Below are 14821 nucleotides of genomic sequence, written 5' to 3'. Positions count from 1 at the left end.
AACATATACACATGAATGTTTATCTCCCTCTCCACCTCACTCCTTCTGCTTTTCTTTTCTTCTGCTCCTCCCTCTTTCTTTGCCTTCATCATTCATGTTAAAATGAGATGGCATTTGAGAAGCCATGACTTACTGACTGAGTAGATGATATTTTATGATGCTTATTTCTTGTCTTCTGCCTCATTTGCCAACTGTCAAGTCAGGAAATGATCCCTAAAATATCCTGTTTGGGATTTTAACAATTTGTGAAAGTGTAAAGTCTCAAATCTTGTTCTCTTCCCTGCCTTCAGGTTAGAATACCTTCAGCAGTCCCAACATAACGAAGGACAGTCAAATGCACATATGGAACTCACTCTCCCTAACCAGTTTATACTCAGAAAAGAGACTGCAGAATTAGGGGCTCCTGGGAGTTCTTCTCAGTGGTTGGCAAAATTAAGCAGTAATAACTAGCTTGGAAACCCTAAAAGAAGAACATCAAGGCACATATTTATCTGCTTTTTAATTGCAGTATTTCAGACATTTAAACATACCATCCCATTCTTGGGTATGCTTCTGAATTTGAAGCCAGACATTTTAATTATAAGAACATTAAAGATCAACTCTAATAAGAAAATACTGTAACAGGAGGGTTTTTTTTAAAAAAAAAAAAAAAGAAAGAAAGAAAGAAAAACATTTATGTTGCTGGGGGTGATACATACTGCAGACTAAAAATAGGTCACCAGTGAACTAGAACTTTGTCTCCAGGCAAGAAGATTCTTCATGGAAGGGCTCAAAGTCCCCATGATGTGGTCAGCGGAACCATCTTGGCAGACAGGTCACTATCCCAGAGCACAGACACTGAAACAGATAACCGCTCTGAGAGTTCCAATTAAATTATGTTGCTGAGAAAAAATGACTTTGTTTTGAGTTGAAGTTGGTTCTGACAGTTTGATGACTTCTTGTGTTTTATAGGTCACAGGAATGTTAGAGGAAATTTTCATGACTGAAGTTATTTGTCACCCATGGAAGCCAGAATTCCCAGAAAGGATCTGAGCTTTTCATAAATTTCATAGAGTATTCATATGTAAAAGGACACAGGTCAAGTTTTTAAGCTGGTGGAACTTCATGTTATAATGGCTCTGAGCACTGTTTTATTGTTGTTGTTGTTGTTCATTTCTAGAACACACAGGCCTGAGGATCAATATAGGTTTAGGAGCGCTTAAGTCAATGTGTGTCTGTGCTGAGGCAGGAAAGTAGCCCAGAAGGACACTGAGAATGGATACCAGGGATCCACAGGGATCTATTACGGGAAAGCTTTCTTTCTGGTCAGAATAGAATCTACCTCTGGCCTTGGGTAAGGTTAGGATATTCCTATCTGCTCTGAAGATAAGAATATTACACACTAGTGTTTGCTCCCTCAGATTAACCCAGCTGTGTTTGTCAATCATCTGGCCCAGAGACCATCCCTAGGGAAGGCAGATTTGCCTAAAGCCCTATTAATGAAGTGGGAGGAGTAACTATTTCCTAAATGGGGTGATACGCTTTTCCTTCCCAGAAACTCCACCCGAAGTCCAGCCCCTGGCAGAGCTTTAAACCTGAATCATCATGGCCGGCCTGCTCTTCTGAATTCTTTTCCTTTTTCTTCTTTCTATCTCCTTTTTCTTTTGGCTATCATCTAGGCATGTTTCCCTGGACACTGGGCTTTCTCTCTGTTTCTCTAGAGTGAACTCCCTTCCATCACGCACTGACTTGTGTGCTATACAGCTGCTTGCTGACTCCCATTACCTGTTCTCTGAATCTCTAATAAAATGGTCCTTAAGCTTCCTTCTCAAGCCATTTCTAAACTCTATTATTAGTGAGATTACAGAACCAAAGAGGGGACCCTGACTTCCCTGGTAATAGGGGGAGCACTTGATTGGGCTTCTAAGTAATTTTTATTTAGCCCATTTAAAATTCACTTTAAATCCTGAAGTCAAAGAAAAATCACCAGGATACCTTTAAACTCTAGAATAAATATGAAAGGTTTACTTCTTTTAAGGGAAATCAGATTAAAAAAAAAACTAAACTAAACATATATGTAACTTGAAAACTAATCTTTACTGAGTAGCAGAAAGTATACTAAAAAGAATGAAAAATGTTGATTTGATATCTGCAGATTGGTACTGCTTGTGGCTCCCTGTGTCAGCCTGCCAACTCTGATTTCATGTGGCTAGCACCACGTTTTGTCAATTTGCTTTTTTCATTTTTGCCTGGATTCTATTATTGTTCTCTGTCAGAAGCAATCAAGTTAGGATCAGGAAACACAGCTTAATCATAACTGTGATAAATGGATTAAAGAATGTCAATAACCCTGAGGTTTCTGTCAGCAAATTGTAGTGGTTTTGTATCTGAGTTGGAGCATAATAGTCTTATCACTTATTAAAAACAAATTATACCTGTCAACCTATGTAATGATTCCTAACTGCCTAATTAAGCCTATGTTGGTTTAAATTGTAGAATAATTAAAAAGGCATTGTTCATGGTTGAAAAATAATCATGATTATGTTTGAAATTTGCCAAGTCCCTATTGAAGTAAGTGTTTCAACACTGTCAGCCATCAAAATGTGTCTATTCTACCCACAGCACTTCCATGAATGTTCTTTTTCACTGAACAATGGCTGCAGAAGAAAATGATGGACTAGTAAGAAAAGCTTATTAGTCTCAACATTTAAGAATAGAATTCATGGTAATTTGGGGCAGTGAGATATTTCCAAATTTTCCTAGTATGTCTGTTTGTAATGGTTTTAAAGGTCAACGTGATAGAGACTTTGAATGAAGAATTATCTAGATCAGGTGGGCCTGTGGGCATGTCTTTGGGGGATTGTCTTGATTGTATTAATTGAGGTGAGATGAATTTACCATTTTGATTAGTACCGTTTTCTGAATTTGGGTCCTGGTCTGTGTATGTGTAATGAGAGGACTGAGCACAAGAAGCCATGTGCATTCTTTTCTTTCTTTTCCTGACTGTGGATATGATGCTGTGGATATGATGTGACTAGCTGTTTCAAGTTCCTGCCCTGACTTCCATGTGATAATGGACTGTAACCTGGAATTGTAACCTGAATGATGCCTTTCTCCCCTGAGTTTCTTTTTTGCAGGGTATTTTATCACAATGACAAGAAACAAAATTAGCCCACCCGTTTTTAAAGAGTATAAATTTAAAGACATTTTAAGGTATTATATACATTCTAAAATAAAACTATGGACATTTCTGTCTTAGTTACTTTTCTATTTTCTATTTTCTGTGAAGAGACACATGACCAAGGCAACTCTTATAAAAGAAAAGTGCTTAATTGGAAGCTTGCTTACAGTTTCAGATGGTTAGTCCATGGCCATCATGGCAGGAAGCAGACAGAAATGGTGCTAGAGCAGTAGTTGAGAGCTTTACATTCTGATCTGCAGGCATCAGGCAGAGAAAGAAAGAGACACTAGGCCTGGCATAGGCTCCTGAAACTTCAGAGCCCACCCCACCCCCACCTCACCACCCCCACCCCTTCTCCCTACCCCACCCCCACAGCACACTTTCTTCCACAATGCCACACCCATTTCAACAAGGCCATGCCTCCTAATCCTTCTCAGACAATTCCACTAAGTGGGAACCAGACATTAAACTATGAGCCTTGGAGGGCCATTCTCACTCAAACCACCACAGTTTCCTTTAAAAAAAATTATTTTCTTCCCAATTCATATCTAAAGATATTTTATTACACGTAAAAATACTTTAGTATTTATGTTCCTCGATGAAATTTTTTATCATGTTTATAATTATGATCCATAATATGACATAGGAAAATAGAAAACCTAGTACACTTGGGAGAAAAAAGTTCTACTACTATTTCCTCCAACATTTTTAAACTGTATTATTATTATTATTATTATTATTATTATTATTAATTATTATATGTGAGTGTGAGCTCAGAAGACAGCTTTCTTGATCATGCTCTCTCTTTCCACCATGGGTTCTGGGAACTGAACTCAGGTCCCCAGGTTTGGAAGACAAGTGCTTTTCCTTGCTGAGCCATCTGCCCCGTCCTTTTCAAGACTTTGAAACTAATTTTTACTACAATTAATAACTTTGGATTAATCATCTGAAGACTTAGCGAATAGCTTTATAGTACAAACTCCTACCAAAACATTAATCTGCTGGGTTTAAAGTCATATTCTCTGTTGATCTGTTCTCATATATGTTTGAAAATAATTAAATGAAATCTCATTTAACTCTTGTGTGGGTAAATATTTAGGTGTTTGTATTAGTGTTTCTTGAATGATAAATGCTGTACTTTCTTCATAGTCATAACCAAAATGACTATGACCAAGTCATAGTCAAAACCTTTGGCATCCTGTTTCTCTCAGTTCTGTTTAGCCATTCACTTGGTAAGCCTTTCCTATAAATTCCACATACATTTTAATTTTGTTGCTTTGTATGTTTGTCCTTTATGCTCATAGACATTCTATGAGCAAAATAAATAGGAAGAACGAAAGCAGAATACATGGCATGTTGATGACCTGGTCACAGAGTGAGTTTCTTCAGTGGGAAGTCAATCTGAGGAAGCAAGGAGGATGGACTGCAACCAGTTCTCTAGTAAGCAATTTGAAAATGATACTATGGCCATTCAAGTTCCTAGAATCCTAAAATTCTGATTCTTTTTAAGTTCCCTCCATATTAATTTAACTTAAATTTATTTTTTAACTGATCATAAAACCATATATACATACATATAGATAGATGATAGATAGATAGATAGATAGATAGATAGATAGATAGATAGATAGATAGATAGATCATACATGTAGTTTACAAGCATCTTCCTAAAAATACTAAAAATACAGTGCTTTGTGTATATGGATAACAATGCATCAATATGGGAATAAGAAGATGTAGGATCTCTGGCTTGCTGCACTTCAGTATCCCTGTTTGTTAGAAAGATTTTTGGGAGTTTATTTTGTTGCTTAAAATTTAATACATATTGGTAGAGAAGCCATTGATTTCCTCTCATAGTTCCTTGATCTATAAGGACCAAAAACCATTTCTGTTACTGTATTGGAGATAAAATATCATAAGTGTTCTCAGAGAATTGAATGCTATGGCTTTATTTTTGGAGCATCTTACAAATTAATTCAAAACAGGTTCCTCTACAGTTAAGTAGTTTGGGTCTTGAGGTCTTTTCAAGTGTTATTTCAATAGAGTCAAGAGCAACACAATAACATTCACTGTAAGAGCAGGATACCAGATATGCTATCTAGACAAGGAATTTATTACAGCATGTTTTAACAACTCCCTCAAGCTCAGTGTTGGTGACATATACTTGTGATCTTGTATTTGCATGGTTGAGACAGGATTGTGAGTTCAAGACTAGTTTTGGCAGTATAGCAAGACACTGTCAGAAAAAAAATAGTTAAAAAGCCCTCAAATTGCAGACCTTTTTGATTTGAGAAACACTCTTGAAAACAGAGTGTGTGGTGGGGACTGAGATTGGGATGGACTACAGGATGCTTCACATAAGGTAGCAAGGCGCATAGACAATGATGTCCAATCTCTGCACTCTCATGTTTATTTTTGACTTTGCCTCTACATAAACATATGCAAGCCTCAATTCAGTGGCGTTTTTTAAAAATGTCTGAATGCCTATTATTGGAGCAGTCAGGTGAAGACTTGTATGTGGTACTCTAGAATTTAGATTAACTTTGGCACTTTGGGAGTTTGGGAAGGGGTTTTGCTTAGGAAGGTGTCTTGATTACTTTGCTTTCTAAGGAGCTGTTTCCAGTATCATATGAAGATAGAATGGGTATGAGTGTGCATATATAGAAAAGAATTTTGCATACATATAGACTAAGGGATAAATGATGTCACATGACATGTTGTTTGTGAGATTTTATTCTGGAATAGTATATGTTTGGGTTTGGATCATAATCCCTCTGTGATACTGGAGAGATCATGTAACCTCCCTGACATCTAACTTCCTATGGAAACTAGAGGATATTCTCCTTTGCCACTCAGGTCTGTAAGAAGGTCTGGGTGATATAATTAATTAAATTGATCACTAGTACTTGACCCACAGAAAGCATACAGTGGATATTAACTGAAAGGCAATGTCCCAGAATCATTCTAATGACGAGCGATGAATATGTAAAGTGAGAAAGAGGCAATGTGATCACAGAGAAATGAAGATCATAAATCCAGAAGAACTGATGACAAACTAGAGATGAAAAGGGGAGATGCTCTAGTTACAGCTGCGATTTCCAGCTTCAAATACCATAAACATGACACCTAACATTTTTCAGTTAAAAATACATGTCTTCTTTAATAAGCAAATGAGCATCTCTGTGTGCGCACAAAGGGTAAAAACACATAAATTACTATGGAAGGAATAGATCCCAAGCTGCATTTAGTTTCCATGTGTTCTGGTTTCTCCTTGGTCATGAAAGTTCCCGGTGTCTTTTTTTTTTTAAGCTTTACAGATGTGTATAGAGTTCAATTCAATTTAATAAAACACACAACTATAGTAAAACAAGAAAGCACAAACTAAAACAACTTCTCCAAACACCTAATAAGCTGGAATTTTCTTTGCTGTCAAAGTTATGAAGATCTTAAAGAGTAGTTATAATTGCCCTTCTCTTTGTTCCCTCTTCTTTATTGGGCCCAGAATTCTAAATCCAAAAGCAGCACCTACCTTACTCACCGTGGGCTTGACATCTGATTGTGCACATCCAACTCAAGGTGTCTTGTGAGCCCTCATTGTCCTGCTGCGGTTGAGCTCTTGGTTGGCTCTGAAGATTTCTGGGGTTCTTACTTGATGGGAACAGAATGTCAGCAGGTTGAAATGAAACTGGAAATGATCCAAGGTGGAGACCATCTTATTTATTTTCCTCCTGGTATATGATCCAATAAGTTTTTCCATTCTCACTCTCTACTGGCCACTGAAGAAATACATGAAACTATATCATTCACAACAGTTGACCATGATGGGACATTGACAACATAGGATTAGAGAATAAAGGCATTTTATGAAAATTGTGTGGAGAAGAGAATAACATCATCACCTTTTCTCCTTCTTTCATGTCTGTGCATGATTCAAGCATTCTAGAATAAGAACTCTGTCGATAAAAAGTCTGGGAACAATAAGAACATATAAGCACTTAGCAATGTGCTGGATATTTTAGCTGTGGTAGTCACAAATTACACTGATCAAATTTGTTTGTCAGAGGACAAAGTAGGATAATGTATAAAAATCAGTCAATACTGAATCTGACCAATAAATGTTTAACAGGTTGCTGATATTAAATTTAGAGACTGCAAATGAAGAAGGGTCCATGGAGAAGTAGTAACTATTCAATAAGTCTATAATGATGAGTAGTCTTAGTTTAGGGAAAACATGATTGATACAATGTTAGTATGCCTATGTATTTATTTTGTCCTGAAAGTAAGCATACGGCTTGTGGATAACTCGTATTATTCAAAGCAATAGTAGAATACTGACTGTCCTTTCTACAGGCCCCTTCTCAGCAGCGTGTGCAGAAGGCAGCCATTTTGAACCTTGATATTATAAATCTGAACATTTGTATTGGAGCTTCCCAACTACCCTTTGAGCTTGAGAGAGAAACCTTCATCCATAATATGTTAGTGAATCTCCTCTGGGAAAGGACCCTTTGACAGAAGACACATATGATAGCTCGGGATTTAGCTTATTAAAGATGTCAACATACACTTTCCGGGGCAAATTTCTGTATCTCTCCTGTGATCTTGGCTCTGTTATCCTTTGATCCAGATAACCAAGCTTCTTTGCTCAGACATCTTGAATACTCAACAACATGAAACTCACTGTCATTGTTTCCCATAACATTACAAGATGTAAAAACATCCCTAGCAAAACTATTCCGATCAAATCTTTCTTACTGGAAAAATAAGAGCCTACTTTTTTGAAATGGTCAATTTTTAATATATATCATTCTTCTGTGCTTGTAAATAATTTCTCTATGTGAACTATTTTTTCTGTCACTGCAGGGGTAAGTAATTATAAAAGTAGAAAACATATTTACAAGACCCAAGGATGCAGCACAACAAGTTGCATCTGACCCAGTGATTATGATGGGTGTGGTTCCGTACAGTTCCCAGCAGTGCACAAACATACTGACTTTAGTAGCAAGGCAATGGGTTTGCTCTCTGTACAACACCAGCATCACAGATAGCACATGGTCACGGCCATATATGGAAAAGACTAAGGTATAAAATTCTCATACTGCTGCTAAAGGACAAGCCAAAGTGACCATAGAAGTACAGAGAGAGCCGGGCGGTGGTGGCGCACGCCTTTAATCCCAGGACTCGGGAGGCAGAGGCAGGCGGATCTCTGTGAGTTCGAGGCCAGCCTGAACTACCAAGTGAGTTCCAGGAAAAGGCGCAAAGCTACACAAAGAAACCCTGTCTCGAAAAACCAAAAAAAAAAAAAAAAAAAAAAAAAAAAAAAAAAAAAGAAGTACAGAGAGAGAGAGGTTTCCTTGTAGACAGAGTCAGGCTAGAGGCTATAAGAAAACAGTATTTTTAGTGCAGTCAGACAGACATTTTAAGACAGGTGGTGATGGATCACCAGACAAAAATAATTTGAAAACATGAAAGGGAAAAAAAATGCAGCAAAGATAAGAGCTTAGTAGTACTCAGAAGCAACCAAAACTTTGTCACTCACATTTACAGACCATCCTAGATTTTTTTCAAACCCAAATTACAACGGACCCCATCACAAATGGAAAAATCCACCTCTCTTAAATATTGAAATGAACACTATATCTATTATTTAAAGAGCAGTTGTCTACATCAGTTTGGACGAGTATGACAAATTGCCATAGAGTAGAGTTAAACAGCAACCATCCACTCTGGAGACTGGGAAGTCCAAGAGGAGGCTGCTGGCACCTGCTTGGTGTCTAGTGAAGACCTGCAGCAGACAATCATCTTCTCAGTGTACCTCTGTGTGGCATGAAGTCAGAGAGTGAAAGAATGTCCTCTCCTGTCATTTTTATAAGGACACTAAGCACATTTTTAGAGTTCTAACCCTCATGACCTTATTGTATCCCAAAGAGCCTGCTGCTGAGTACCATTATATAGAGAATTAGGCTATAATGAGTTTGTGGAAGACAAACACGTCTAGTTCATCGTAGCCATATACTAGATGGTGTGAAGGCTAGTGTATGGTAACAGAGCTTTAGGAGCTGGCAGCTAGTAGAGATGACCCAAGACAATGATTGTACAGTGATTCCTATACAATGCAGGTGGGGGCGAAGTACCATGGGAGTTTAAAAGAAGGGAGCTCTCACTTAGTTTAACAACAACAACAACCACAAAGAGGTGGCTTTAGAACAAAGGGTTGTATTATATTTGAGGTGGCTCTTTAACTTTGGGAAGGATTGTAGTACTATCATAGTTAAAACCTGTGGTGACTATAATTGAAAGAGAAGCGTAGATCACCACAGTGAAACTAAGGAAGTTCTCAAGAGACTTCACATTGGTTTAGGGCTGACAGTGACGGGGATATACTCTGAATCCAAAATGGAGGTGGCACTCAGAGCAGGACTGAGAAGAAGAGGACCAAGGATGGACAGAGCTGGGTAGGAGGAGAAAGAGAGAAATGGGCACCAGAGTCCCTCCTTCCTCATCTGTGACCTCTGCATTTCTATCAAGGCATATGCCAATGCAAACACTTTAACTGTGATTGGCTTTCCTGTGGGAAATTAAGTGTTATGTGTTAGTTGAATTGTGAAGAAATAGTCTGCATGGGCCTGCAGGATAGAGAGGTTCCAAATGGCCTGATCACAGCTAATGATTCTTAACAGTGGAAAGACAGAGCCCCAAATCAAACTGCTTCAAATCCATTCCACCTTTCCTACATTGCTTGTAGTCCTGGGCATGATTAGATTCTAATACCTGCTCCAGCCAAATAAGGTCATTTAGAATCCTCATGATCATCATGACCTCTTCAAGCCTTGAATCCTTGGCTTTACCATTTGTAACAGAGGTGGATATTTTGGATCCAAGTGAAATAATTTGAGCATTGATTTTTCTTTTTAGCACAACATTTCTCCAAGCAAAGTTCAAAATAGCATCTTGTTTTGAAAAACATGTTCATCTATTTATGCCACCCCTTCCTGCCATGTTCGTTACTGTTTCATTCAGTTCTGCGATTCTCAAACTAAGATAGGCTTTCTGCCGGAAATAGGAAAAATCTTGTGCTTGTGCCCTTTGTTTTCGTTTTGGGATCCCAGACCGTTTTGACAAACTCAATGCCACAAATGGCTCGTAACCAGACATCTCATGTGCAGTAAGACAAAGCTAAGGCTCATCATGGATGAGGGGTGGGGGCAGGGTGCTGTAAAGAAGTTCAGTGGTCAGGGACAGAAACTGGATCAGCCAGAGCCACACTAGCATTACACACACAGTAAACTCTGCTGTTGGCAGGATTTCTAATCTTCATTTTATTAGTCAGGTTCTGAGTGATCACCTGGGTTGTCACCTTGGTCGTAAGTGTTAAAGCAAGGATCAGAACTCACATTTGACTTCAGACCCCACCTTTTTTCCATCAGATTTCCTTTTTCTCCATAGTACATGGCCTATCACCTAGCGGCGATTCATTACGTGTGACGGTGCCTGTATCAGTTCTGTGCCAACTTCAAAGCGCCAGACAACTGTTACTGTTGTAGTTGATGGAAATGGGAAGTCATTTATGGTTCCTAAGGAACAATCAATAAACAACTGATGAGCACAGTTGTGCACCTAATCTTGTTCACATGTAATTTAATTTCTCAAATGTATATTTGAAATATCTTTTATAATTAATATATTGCTCCTATTGAAGCATTAATCATACCATTTCTGTATTTTAAATTAAGACAGAGTACCATTGGTGTGTGAAAACTCTCTGTATGATTTGGCTTGGGAAACTTATGTATGCATATTCTCTAATAAAGACTAAGCAGGGCTTCTACAGTTTCTATATTTTACACCCTCCAAAATCCCAGATCTATAACATTTCAGCAGGGTTTGTTTTGGAAATCAGAATTAAGCTCACTAAAACTACTCTTCTGAGGGACCTAGAACAAATTCTTTAAGAATGAGTCATGGCAAATACCTTTGATTTATTTATTTATTTATTTTTTTAACAAAGACTTAAGGATTAGGAAGTATATAGATATCTTGATTTCAACAGAAACTTTTCCCAAATTTCTTTAGGACTGTCAGTTAAAAAAAAAAAAGCAGGAAATGCACATAAAACAAGATACTTAGTATGAGAGCAATTAAAAGGAGGGGCCAGATGGGGTGTGTCCCCAGGCTCCCAAGGTCATTTTCTTTTCCTTTTGGTACTTCTGTGTTACTGGTCTCAGTTAGGGCCACGTGTTAGTAAGAAGCAGTGTAGAAGAGGCAAATATCTTGGTTTATACTCCAAGTGTGGGCTTGAGATGGTGGGCAGAAATGCTTGCTGGGCAACCATGATGGCTAAACTCAGTCCCCAGACCAACAGCCCATTGCTGAAAGTAAGCTGCCCTGACCTCCACACAAAGCACATACTTTTCCCCCTGCATTAATATTAACTTAAAATTTAAATTTTAAAGTTGAAATGCAAGGTTTCTTTTCCCTATAACATTATGATCTTAGGAACTGTCTTTTATTCCTGTGAACTTTAGTTTCTGTATTATTAAACAGATGATTCATTGTCACTCCAAAAACTAAATGTGAAAAAGCACATCTTTTAATAACTTTTTAATATAACTTTAAAATATATTAAACGTTTAACTGATAAGACATAAATAGTAGTCTACTATAATATAATAATTGTGGAGGCCTAGAAAGATGACTCAGTAGTTAAGAGTATTGGCTGCTCTACCGGAGGACCTGAGTTTGATTTCCAGCATCCACATGGCAACAATCTTTAACTCAAATTCCAGAGGATCCAACACCCTCTTCCAGCCTTCCTATGCACCAGGTACACACGTGGTACATACACATACATGCACACAAAACACCCATCACAAAATAATAAAATGAAATTTTAAAAAGAAGTACCATACTTCCTGCTCTAAAGTACCCAGAGGCCTGTCAGACACACAGTAAGTGGGAAATAAATGAAAATGAATAACTGTTATGTTACTGTGAAACAAAATGTATAAATGTGTCTAGGACTGTTTTTGTTATACAGATATACCTGAGACAAACAGCCATATTGCCTCTACCAGGAATCTCAGACCCTTGATATATATTCTTCCTAGCTTTCCTCAGGAAGTACAAGTTCATTTTGTTCTTATTTTCTAAGAGGTACAGTGGTAAAGAAATTAAGGGATTGGGGCTAGAGAGATGGCTCAGTGGTTATGGGCACTTAATCTTGCAGAGGACTTGGTTTTTGCTCGTAGCACCCAAATAACAGCTCACAACCATCTGTAACTCCAGTCCCAGGGGATCTTATGCTGTCTTTTGACCTGACATGCACATGACATGGTATACATGCATACATGTAGGCAAAACACTCATACACATAAAAAATAAATATAAGTAATTGTTTAATGAAATGAAGCTACATGGGAAGGTTTGAAGGGAGGACAAGGAAGGGGGCATGATGAGATTATATTATTATCTTAAAAAATAAAAATATTATTAAAAAATCAAAATGAAGAAATTAAGCTCCTCTAAAACGTTGCCCCCACATACATTGTACAACTCAAGGACGATAAGGAAGCCAAAGACAGTCTCCCTTCAGAGGCCTGGGTAGTTAGTGGTTTCAGCTTGCCCACACCCTCCGGTACCCAAACCCCTTACACAAACAGGTGTGGCATTTGTGTGCTACACTGTTCAGTGAATAATGATGGGGGCGGGGATGACATTTTCAGTGTGGACCCAGTTTCCAAATGTTTTTTTTTCACATGTGCCTGCAATATACAAGAACACATATTTGCATGTATATAGATGTGTGTGTGTGTGCTGTGTGTGTGCGCGCGCACGCGCACATGCACACGCATATGTGCACACACAAGTTATAGGAGACAAAGTGTGACTCTGGGAGTCACCTTCTTCAGTTGCTCTCTGCCATATTCACTGATGCAGTCTCCCAGATGAATGCGGAGCTTGCCTATATGGCTAGTCTAGCTAACCAGCTTTCCCCAGGTGTCCGGTCTCTGCTTCCCTTGTGGTGGAATTAGAAGTGGGCTGCTCTACCCGCTCAGCGTTTGCATAGTTTCTGGAGACTCAAAGCTCTTGTCCTCAAGCTTTCACAGCAAGCTCTTTACCCACAGGGCCATCTCCCCAGCCTTTTCCCAACTAATTTCGCCCATTGTTGTTGTAAACAGAACAAATTTTATCTCTTATATTGACCTCAAGCCAACTTTTGATTCTTACTTGCTAATATCTTGGAAATACTGAGTTTGGCAAATTGAGTGACTCATACCTCACATGCAGGGAAGCAGTTCCTTCCCTGGGGTTTTATGGGTTACAGAAACAGTTGGTGCCAGAGAAGGTTGGCAAAGCAGGGTGAGAGATTCAAACACCAAGAGCACCTAGAGGAGTGAGGAAGGGAGCAGACTGTCAAAGGCGCTGTAGCAGAAACACATAAGGAAGGGGGGATGAGATGCCAGCACTCGGGCTAAGCCCAGTGTGATGGCTTGTACTGGCCACTGGCGGTGCCCATCACCCTGTTTCATCTCGATCAGTGTCCAAGCTTTTTCCTAGCAAATGTGCAATGAAAAAGGATTATGGGAAATAGCTTGTCTGAGATCTTAGTCAGGAGTAGATGGACTAAGGACTTAAGTCTGTTTTCTGTGCAGGAGCTGTCTTCTATACTGTGTTCCATTTCTGGTCAACAGAGCATAGTATTACACACACTTTGACTAGGTTATCGTCTCAAGATCCTTAGAGCTAATGCTTTAGATGTATATAGTCTGTTTCAAAGCTAAAGTTACACTTGGAGACTGCCATGAATTTTACAACCTGAAATCCTAAAGTGAAAGAAGTTTACAAACAAACAAACAATTAAGTGTCCTGGAAAAAAGTATTTGCTAGCTGATGGCACATCCAAGGATGGAAGACACAGAGCCCAAGAACTCCAAGAAATGATGGGGGCAGAACTGCTTAGGCATGAAATTATTATAAAGAACTTTAAAAATCCATAAAAGGATGTTTTTCTGCCAAGGTTGTTTTTAGAAAATTACACATACATACATTTGCATAATACAATCATCAATGTATTGGTTTTAGGAATTTCCAGGGTGGTTCATAAGCTTTGCATTTTTTCGTTTTTAATTCCCATTCTCTTCCATGTAATGATCACACATTGCTGCATATCACTATATTCAGCTTAAATGTTTCAAATCTGCTATGTAGATAGCAAACAGCAAAATAACTATAATTCTCATTATAGGAGCAAGTTGATGAAATATGTCCATATGAACTATGTGCATCATTTTCTGGGTTTCATGCTGACAGGTTATTTCATTGTTATGGGGTCAAGATTCACGTGGAAGAACATAGCAAATGTTATATCTACACCCAAGAAAAGGGAGGGATTCTGTAGAAATTCTGTCATTTGGGCCCACACCTGACATGTTTACATTTGAATGAACAGCTACTGTCTTTTGTTGGACAGCTGAGCTGACTTTTTTAACAGCAGTGAGTGAATTTCTCCTGTTGGGTGCTTAATGATGAGCTGATACTACCTTGGCTAGGGTTCTCTTAAGAAGACAAAAAGTACTTTAAGGATTTAAGCAAAAAAAATAACTTCAGACAGGCAATGGTGGGCCGTCAGAGGTATAGAAGGTGCTGGAAATGGAGGGCAGAGAG

General features: G+C 38.5%; 1 protein-coding gene across 5 annotated transcripts in view; it reads left to right on the top strand.

Moving 5' to 3' along the window:
* Oxr1 (oxidation resistance 1) overlaps positions 1-14821 on the top strand; it is a 414716-nt gene that overhangs the window by 218731 nt on the left and 181164 nt on the right. The window contains exon 1 of one of the 5 annotated variants that reach the window (XM_076555809.1): positions 4470-4600. The exons of the other annotated variants lie outside the window; for them this stretch is intronic. Coding sequence (XP_076411924.1) covers positions 4579-4600 — 22 coding nt within the window. The 5' untranslated portion in view covers positions 4470-4578. Of the gene's footprint in view, positions 1-4469; positions 4601-14821 lie in introns of those variants that run through there. 5 annotated transcript variants of the gene reach the window in all.

The sequence above is a fragment of the Peromyscus maniculatus genome, chromosome 20 (genome assembly GCF_049852395.1).
Source record: "Peromyscus maniculatus bairdii isolate BWxNUB_F1_BW_parent chromosome 20, HU_Pman_BW_mat_3.1, whole genome shotgun sequence".
Taxonomy (NCBI): domain Eukaryota; kingdom Metazoa; phylum Chordata; class Mammalia; order Rodentia; family Cricetidae; genus Peromyscus; species Peromyscus maniculatus.
Note: the sequence above shows the minus strand (reverse complement) of the source record. Positions and strands in the feature narration are given on the sequence as shown.